The sequence below is a fragment of the Cryptomeria japonica genome, chromosome 7 (genome assembly GCF_030272615.1).
Source record: "Cryptomeria japonica chromosome 7, Sugi_1.0, whole genome shotgun sequence".
In the NCBI taxonomy this organism is placed as follows: Eukaryota; Viridiplantae; Streptophyta; class Pinopsida; order Cupressales; family Cupressaceae; genus Cryptomeria; species Cryptomeria japonica.
This window is the reverse complement of record NC_081411.1, coordinates 173,425,533-173,435,613: the sequence shown is the minus strand read 5'-3', so window position 1 is coordinate 173,435,613 and position 10,081 is coordinate 173,425,533. Positions and strand designations below refer to the sequence as shown.

Below are 10,081 nucleotides of genomic sequence, written 5' to 3'. Positions count from 1 at the left end.
ATTGGGTGCTTCTGAATAACGATTAGAGTACAAAGAAAACTATTATTAGCATCATATGCATAAGAAATATGAAACCATTGATCCCCAAGAACAAAAAAAAACTGTAGAACTGTAACAACAACTGCATCATCTGATAGTTTTGTGTAGATCCTAGGAAAATGAGCATGAATCTGAAAAATAAAAGACAATCTGAAACTGCTGGCTTAGTGTTTGACGGTTTGACTAATCACAAGGCGTTTCTTTTGTTGTGGTCTACTTCCCACATCAATACTTTCTCAAATCATGCTATTTGCACATGTTAGTTCAATATAAGTAATAGCCTGCCATGCATAAAATCATCATCACTTAAAGAGTCCATGCACCATAAGCTTTGTCAATCCGAAAGCTAGAAATGGTGAAAGGTCCCTAAGATTGTGCCCTTATCAGCATGTTAGAAATAAACTAAACGTATAGACTCTTATAGGTTAAAGGCACTAGGTGCCACGCATGAACTAAAGCTGTTGTCAATTTGGAAGCAAAAATTATGACAGAATTAACAGGCAAGTACCCATCGGCAATTTGGGAAAAAGCATTACAATGCAAGTCCATAAGTTGCAGATTTGGTTTCCCACCACTCCCAGTGTTTTAGTGTAATTATTATAAAATAAGCATTAGGGTAGCCTCTTTAGACAGCCAAAATTTTACCACACTAAGTATTGGCATTATTAGGGTACAAATCTCCTCTAATTGCAATTTGGAGGGCACACTTTGAAGACTTCACTCCCCCTTAAGGCCCCACTTGCTATACGTTTCTGGTTGCATTTGCATTAATGAACTTCGTCTCCTAGATCAAGCATTACGTGCATTTTTTGAAGATACCATAGGGTAAAATTAGTTTGAGCCTTTGAGATATTTCGTCCATATGACTTCCCAACAAGGTTGACCTGATAAGCCTCGTTCATATGACTTCCCAACAAGGTTGACCTGATAAGCCTCAACTTATTCTATCATTTCATTCTTTCGATTGCCTCTCTACCTAATTATTGCCATTCAGTATTGGGGTTTACCAACAACTCAATTTTCCTTGTCACATAAAACATCTGGACCTCTTGTGTTGCACGTACAATAAATTATAATATTAATAGTGGAGGTTCATACGTGCATTCATTTAAAGTTGGGTTGACTGGAGATTGTGTATGGCCACAAGGATAAACATCCTATAATGATCTACATTGCCATTGTTCTGAAGCTTTAAGACATTGCTTAAATTATTGTAATTCACTTCCTAATATTCTGGTTTTAAGAGATTTGTTTGCTCATAATTGGGTGTTTTCCATTCATTCTTGCTCATTAGAGTACATTTCCCAACAGTTCTCGTTCCATTTTATAAAGTGTTGGACACAATATTTGCATCACAAGTACTACAGAGAGATTCCTGACCCTGCCTACGATGTAAACCAAAGGATACAATGTGCTCCTACCTTGTCAGAGACAGCACCCACCAGATATAACTAGTGTAAGGTTAGGCATCTGTTTTCATGCCTCTGATGTAGTTTTCAAAAGATAATTTAGGAATGCCGGTGTATCTTTTATCTTCTCAAAGGCTATAAACATCAAGGGACAACATTGGATACTCTGAAATTAAATTAGGACAGTAGTACACTTGAATGCATGGCCCATTTGTGATATGGTATCCTCTCATTTTCATCATCTTTTTGTTTCTAACACGCATACTTTTAAATTTGTGAATTTTTGGTCAAAGAGTATATAAGGACAAAGCCATGCATCCCACCATGCTAGATACACTATAAAAAATTTCAATTGGAAAAAGTAACAGTTATAATGGTATGCCCTAAACTTATAAAATTGGAATGTAAAACCAATTGCACATGCATTCGACAGAAAGGACCTATTATAAACATACTTCAAAATAATCATGCATCTAACTTCTGGATCACCTAACTTCAGATGTACATTCATTAAATCATTGAGTTGATGAACCAAAAACCAGATGAGGCTGTGTGCAAGTCCCCGGTGAGTTATTGTGCAATGAATCCCTCTCAGTAGAATCTTAGTAACCTAATGGGATACAAAGCTTAATGGTGCACATCCTAGCGAAATGTACCGATGTAGTCAGAGGTAAACGAAAAAACATAAACAAAGAAACAACCCATCATAATTCTTAGAACAAAATTCTACTCTTACCCAGAACTAGAGAAATCACAAGTATGGTAGGCAAGCATTTTCTCTTAGCTTAATAGGTAAACTCCTTTCTTTGTTTCTATGGGATAATATGATCTCCTCTATGAGTACAAGTTAATGCTTAGGCCGAATCTGTTCAATGCATCATTCCTCTGATCTCCTCTATGAGTACAAGTTAATGCTTAGGCCGAATCTGTTCAATGCATCATTCCTCACTCTGGTTGGAAATTTCTTACCACTTACAACAGTTAGATCCAACGTCCTGGTCAGAATATAACAAAAGGACATGCTATCTTTTAGCTAAATGACAATAATTACAACAAGGTGATGCAGAGTTTCCAAGGCATAAGTATTAAATATCTAGACACGTGTACTCAAATTCTTATTCCAATAAAACAGGAAAGAGAAACTCATGTACTATACAATCACAGTAAAATTGTATTTTGCCAGAGATCATATTTAACAATTCACAATATAGACCCCTCTGCTGGAGCAATACTAACATAAGACCAGACAATTTCTGGAACACAGCACATGAATCTCATTTAAAAGGATTATTAACTCATACATTACATTAAAAATCACTTCTATAGATATGTCCAGCAGCATAAGGAGATATTAAACAATAGATATATTTGCAAATGTACATTACATTAAAAATCACTTCTATAGATATGTCCAGCAACATAAGGAGATATTAAACGATAGATATATTTGCAAATGTATCAACAGCATTCTCAGGTGCTTTCTAAAGACTAAAACCATCTATATGGGTTTAATTTGCTTGAAGTGGATGGTCAACAATGTTAAACAAAAACAACACATAATACAAAATATGACGATAAACAAAGAGGCCACAATTAAATATACTGTTGCAATACAATGATCCTGTTTCTGAAACAGGTTTTATGAGTCCATACCAATGCCAACAATGAGAATGAGGATCCACATGAATCTGATGAATGATTGCTGAAAGGAATGCAACATAAAATAAGAAAATATTTTTACGGTTACAGATTATTGCAAGTGGCATACAATTGCTCTGAGTCCTGCACATGCTCATTGGAACAAGGCTAAATACTAAATGAGCTCCTGATACCTTGCAAATTCCAATTGTTCAAGCTAAGGTCTCTCAAATGGGTTTCCAATGTGCCTCAGAAAAGTAGAATAAGCAGAGAGATCCAGTGCCAGTTATTACTTTTTTATACCTACAGAACTTCAAATGAATCCATAAATTGTAGAATGGGGGCAAACAAGCAGTTGACAGGCCCTAGAACAATTCGATATCCGCACCAATCAAAAGCTTTCATTTCTCATTTGTCACTGCCGGCATCCAGATGCAAACACACAACTTTCACAACAAACAGAAATAAATCATCTCTGTGTTATCTCCTGACCTTTACATATTTTACAGAATAATGGTTAGCAACATGCGATCCACAGTGAACTCTTAAAAGGGAATCATTTACCAGCCCAGTATACTAGCAGAAATCTCAGAAATCATCTTCAGACATTGCAAACTCTTGATTAGGAGATTCCTTGGTATACCACAGCACGCCAAATCAACTTAGTCCTTCGAGTTGTAGATAATATAGTGCAAGCAGACATCTAAGAACAGAGTTAATGTTGCTAATGTACTCTTCTTGAGTTCAAGGAATTTCAACATAACAATGTAGACTGACCTGTCCTACCAGACTGACCTGTTCTGCTCTGTGCTAGCTCCAACTCAGTCTGTAATCTTATAAGAAACTATCGACATCTACCATTTTAATCACTTCACTTTCTCCTTTTTCTTCTTTTGAGAATTTGACTGAAGTAGAGTTTCAAGTGATTTGGCCTTTCTGCTTCGTGCTCGGCCGGCTTCTTTCAAGAGCTCAGCCAGTCTTTTCTTCTCATCATCCACATCTGGATTTGCTGTACCAAGTTTCTCCTCTCTGATTTGAACTATGTACTCCAAAATTGCAATCGCGTCTTCTAACCTGTAAATAATGTGTCAGAGTCACACTTTTATTAAATAGCAAATAGAATTTCAAACCACTAAAAACAATATCATCCAATCAATTCAAATAAAACAGAGGCCCTAAGCGTTGATGCTGCAAAAGTTACAGAGAATAAGAAATGAATATCATTCCTTCTGAATCTGCTTTACAATTAACAAACAGAAAAACTGATGGAAAAAAGTATCCAATTGTCAAGGGGCTTGTGAGAAATTCTAGACAATTGTAAAACCATCACTCAATTTGTCAAACAGAGGAACGATCTACAAACTTACAAAACAAAAAAAAATTAAGAACAGATCTATAAAGAAGAAATAAAATTAAAAACAAGAAAAAATCAGTTCAGTTCGTAGAGCAAGCATGAACGATTGCAAATAAACTTTCACAGGGCTAAGGAGCAAACTTCCTGACCTTCTCTCTATATAAAAGCAACTAGACGCAATCTGAAGAACAAAATTTTTGGGAAAATAGCTCCTAGCTCCTGGAAAAACAATATTTTGAGAAGCTTATAAAATGAAAAAACAACAAATGGACACAGAATTGGTAGAAACTGTATTTGTTCGGGAACCTCTGTAAGAGCTGTAAGAGGAGAGATATAATGGAGGAACAACCGAGCAATCTGTATGGGAGAGAAAACACAAGCAGCTGTGGATAATAAGCCCCTAAAAGGGAAAACATAAGACACGTTATTCAAATTTCCTGTCGACAGCAGCCAACTAAATTATCATTCTCCAAAGAGTTAAAATCAGTGTACAAGTGTCAACTAATCTATGCCAGATCGATAAAACACAAGCAGATGCACTTTCAAAACAATTTAAGAGAAAGCATAACCGAAACAAAAAGCTTACATACACAGAACATATGTTCACTTAAGGATCTACTTCCAAACAACCTTGACACAAGAGGCAAGCATGAATCAGAAGCTTTAAAACTCTACTGGAGAGATTGAATAATCAGATGCGGGATGGTGATTTGTTCATTTTAATCAAAATTGAAAAGGGTAAAACACAATAGATGCCATTGACCAGTGCATATATGCAGACAAGCAATTAAAATTTTATAAATTTCAATACAATAGATAAACCATCATTCCATTTTCCCGAGTTTCCTATTTCATGAAGCGTGTTGTATTATGAAACAATAAATTATATACATGCCCTCCAAGAATTGATACGACAAAGACCTATTCAGGTGGGTAAAAGTCCATAAAAAATGCCACAAGTAAGTCTCAAACCTAATAGATCAAGAGAGAAGCCCAAGATACCCAATAAGGGTCCACATACTGCTAAAAACTGCATCTCGTAATACAAGAAAAAACAAACTATTTAAATCAAAAGCTCATATAAGAACCACAAGAAGAGAAAACACCAAAAAAAGGTATAAGTAAAACCAATTCGCTCACCTGCCCATTGCATCATATGTACCAGCCAAATTGCTATAAACTGCAAGTGTATCTGGATGATAGGTACTGCATACTTCTTCCAATATACTCCTGGCTTCTTCAAACAAATCTGCAGCTTCATTTATGGCATACCGTTGCACACATGCCAATCCCATCTGATTCAGGACAATACCAAAAAAGGCAGATTTTTTCTCACCACTTGCCCGCAGTTTTGCCACTGCATTTTTGAAAGAAGCGTATGACTCAGCATACTTCCCTAAAACATAATAAATCACTCCAATCTGTGCTTCAATGCCTGCTACTGAGCTCTGTTGACCAGGAGCATCATCCAAAAGCTTGTGAGCCTTTTGGAGAAGCCGAAGCGCTTGATCAGGCTCATCAGTAGCTTCATATATTGCAGATACTTCTGTTAATCCACTTGCTATATCCTCGGGAGGATGCCCTGCAATGGGTTTATTATAAATCCTGAGAGCGTTCTCACAGTATGTTTTGGATTCCCTCAGTTTTCCTGTCTTGTAGTACAGATCTGCAAGGCGGACAAAAACTGCAGCAACTGAAGGATGGTTCTCACCTTTTGTAGATTTAAAAACGGTGAGAGACTTCTGATATGCAAATACAGCTTCATCGTATCGTCCCAAGGACAGGTAAGTATCTCCGATACTGCAATCCACTGAAGCTACCTCCGTTTCTTGACCATTTGAAATCATTGCCATGCTTGCTAAGACCAAATGTTCCAGGGCACCCTCAAAGTCCCCTTTTCCATCACAAATCAATGCCATTAGTCTCCTATCAGCTGCTTCTTCAAGAGAGGCAGGGGTGCTGTGCTCTTTATGTATATCAAGAGCATGTTGGCAAAGCTTCTCGGCCTCATCGAACTGCATTGCCTGTACATAGGCTTCTGCCAAATATCGACAAGTCTCTCCAACCCTGGGATCCATTTCTCCAAGGATCTGTTTCTGAATTTCCAAGCCAGATTTATAACATTCTATAGAATTCTCAAGCTGGCCCAGCATAGCATGGGTGTCACCTAGCTGCATATGTCCTGCAAATGCTGCAAGTGCGTGCTCTGGCCCTTCCTCCAAGGCAGGAACTTCGATGGACCGCTCGAGTACCGGAATTGCTTCCTCGTACTGCCCCAAACTGCAATGAATTGCTGCCAGAATATGCAAACTCATTACCAATTCTAAACTGGGTTTGCCATCGGCACACTTCTCAAATGATTTGGATGCCCTTACAGCACATTCCAGTGCCTTGTAAGGATTGTCCCCGGATGCAATCATACTCCTTGCGAGTTTAAGCAGGAATGGTCCAAGATCTGGGTTGTCAAGGCCTAATTCCAATGTCTCGTCTGCTTCCTTGCTGGCTTTGCTAACTACAACAGGCAAGGACCTCTTCTTCCTCATGGGACTAGAACTCAGCCTCCTGGGAGGCTTATCTGGGCTTTCGAAGAGCTTCTTTGGGGTCACCCCTACCAAAGATGCAGTCTCCTCATTGATGGGGTTTGGATTTCTATCAGAATTCTCATCTTGAGGGCTCTTGGATTGCTGCTGCTTGGAATTCTCATCCGGGGTGCTCTTGGAGAGCTGCTGCTTAGGGGTGGCTTTGGTAGGGGTACTAAGGGCATTATTTCTGGTAATGGCCTTACTAGGACTAGCTCTAGCCTTGGTAGGGCTAGTCCTGGCCTTGACTGAAACATCTGAGCTGATTACCAATTTAGTTGGCGGCTTCTTGGTTTGGATTGAAGAAACAGGCTTAATGGGTCTGTCAGGAATAACCTTATTCTTCTCAGCACTACCAGTTTTCTTAGTTTCAGGTTGGATTTCCTTACCTGCAGCCTTGGCAGCAGCAGCTCCATTGCTGACAACTTTATGGGGAGTAGTAGTCTTTGCTTCCTTGACGAGTTTCCCCTCCTTGATGGGTTGCTTCTCTGCAGCAGCACCAGATGAAGAAGATGAAGGCTTTTCTCCTCCAGCCAGCTCCTGCAGTTCAGATTCAATTCTCAAATCCTCAACCTCAGATTCTTCAGAAGAACTCGGTCTAGAAGGCGATTGATCCCCCGAGCTCTTCATTTGGCAAACATTTTCATACAGCTCTTCTATACTAGCAGACACATTCTCATTCCCAGAACCTCCATTCTCAGGCTTATTATCGTTATTGACTGAATTGTGATGCTGCTGTGGACTGTTGTGGTCCGTGGGATTCAATGAATCAATCTCAGACTCGGATTTCATGTTCTTCAGTCCCGGAGTCAAGGGATCAGCTTGCGGGGTACGACTCTGATTATGGTTCTGATTCCCCTGCTCCTCCATGGCATCTCCTGATACCAATCCTGGCATCTCTCAGTAAAACCTAAAAAGCCCAAAATCACCACTTGGGTATTGGAATACTCAGATCTCTTGCCCTTAAACACACAACTTCGTACAACACCCAGAAGAATTCCGTGCTTTATGATAGCTGAGCTTGTGGGAGGGAGAAGTAGGGATGAAGTCTTATTGTGATGAAATGGCAACAACAACTACCCAGATGGGCCAGTGGGTAGATAATACTAAAATTCTAAAAACAACAGACTTCCAACCAATTGGGCAATCCACTTCTAAAATCCACAATGCACAGGTAGTCAAAACAACCGATAAATATGGAGGCCTAAAAGGTTCCCCTATTGCGGAACTGGCCGAAAACGCATCGCAAAACCGTGATATGGGTATCCAAGTTTTACGCTGGCAAATTGTAGTCTGGCCAAAAACAAAACTTGAAAGGCCCCCCACAATCAACTACCATGCCTACACATCTCCTTGTTCTGTTAAATTGTATGCATCTGTGCTTTCTGGAAATCCACTTCCACCGTCAGATTTTCCATCCCCTTTTATTGGTTCCCAGGCTTGCCTGGCAATTGGGTGTTCCGATCTGGACTCCGATTAGATTACTTCAACAAGCCGCTTCTACCATTATCTCATGCGCTCCTTACGGCCTCAGTGGATCAATCTGAACCGTCTATCTGATAATCACAGATTCATTAGAGCCCTGGAATTATTTTCCCTGGCCGGTGACGTCACTAAACTCCGCGCAACTTGGTCACACGTGTGACTAGGTACAGGGAGGCCAATCGCTGTCGACTGCTAGAGCGTCACTATCTCACAACATGAGACCCTTAACTCGCTCTCTCTTTAAGACTAGGATTCAATTATAACCGTCCGTTTCTCGAAAAGCTGAATGACGTTTAAGAAAATTGCTGGTGACCCGTTCGATCTTGACTAGGATTAAACCGTGTCCCCGACGGCAAAGTGCGAGGTGTTTAAACGTCTGTTTCGACATTTTCAGTAGCAATCGTTAAATGGTGCGCATCTTTGTTGATATGAACGGTCAGAGGGCGGGTGAGGTGCAAGGGTTTTAAGTAACAGTTACCAAATCTGTCTAGCTGTAAATTTTAACTAGTGAGCTTATTATTCCACGTGGAGCATTTTCGTCGGTCTATCGTTATCAAGATGCCGACTAATTAACACGGGGTAAATCTAATAGACTGGTTACAATGACCCATATTTTGTTGAGTAGCCGGTCACATGGGCAACTAATGCCAACTATGTTGAGGGCCAAACTTTGAGAATACGGTTTAGATAAAGAATTATTATAATTAAAGGTCGATGTAGATTTCTCAACTAAGGTTTGACAACATATATTCACCTAAATTGGAAGAAAAAAATAAACAATTTTCTATAAATAGTCAATTAGTGAAACGACTTCCTTTCTACATGGACAATAGTCATAAAACAATGGAACCTTACAAAATATTATTTTGAAAAAGACATCTATTCATTAAACCTAGTTTAAGAATAAACTAAGGGAAAAAATGATATTGATAAATAATAATGTTTTTAAAATTGAATTTATTGATTTGTATTTATGAGTGGTGGTTTATATGAATTTATGTTTCATAAACATGAATTATCTATCTAGCATTTATTGGTATTTGTTATGATATTAAAATGATGTTTTATTAAGATTTTATTGTGTAGCTTTTAAGTCAAACTCGTTGATCTATATATCATGAGTAGTGGTTCACACAAACCCATCTCTCATTAGCATGAATGGTTCACTTAGCACCCATTGATCTAGATAAAGCTCATAGGGGTGAAATATCGAGACTTCCTAAGTGATTACTCGTCCCAATACTACTTTGACTAAAAAATGTTTTCCATGAAATTATTTTCAATATCAACCCCACTTAGCTTGCTATTTCATTTGTAGAACCTTCAACAAGTGTTTTATGAACCATTTATTGTAGAGGCCATTTAGCTCATTCAATGAAAAATAGGAGGTATTTTTCACAATGTCTCAAATTATCATGATTCGACTCCATAGTTTTTGAGTCAAACTCATTGATTCATAGCATATTCTATGAAGTAGTGCTTCATAAGAACCTCATGAGCATGAGCATGAGCATGAGCATGAATGGTCCACTTAGCACTTCTTACATCTAGGTGCTAGAGCTACTTGGATTCAAGTG

The 10,081-nt window shown here is 38.7% G+C and overlaps 1 protein-coding gene across 1 annotated transcript; it reads right to left on the bottom strand.

The window, feature by feature from the left end:
* Window positions 1-3,017: 3,017 nt before the first annotated feature.
* Window positions 3,018-8,467, bottom strand: LOC131062382 (protein KINESIN LIGHT CHAIN-RELATED 1). Its single transcript, XM_057996015.2, has 2 exons — window positions 5,581-8,467; window positions 3,018-4,160 (listed from the first exon to the last, which is right to left on the bottom strand). The coding sequence occupies exons 1-2, from the start codon at window positions 7,914-7,916 to the stop codon at window positions 3,953-3,955; spliced, it is 2,544 nt and encodes an 847-aa protein (XP_057851998.2). The 5' UTR covers window positions 7,917-8,467; the 3' UTR covers window positions 3,018-3,952.
* Between the last annotated feature and the right edge of the window lie 1,614 nt (window positions 8,468-10,081).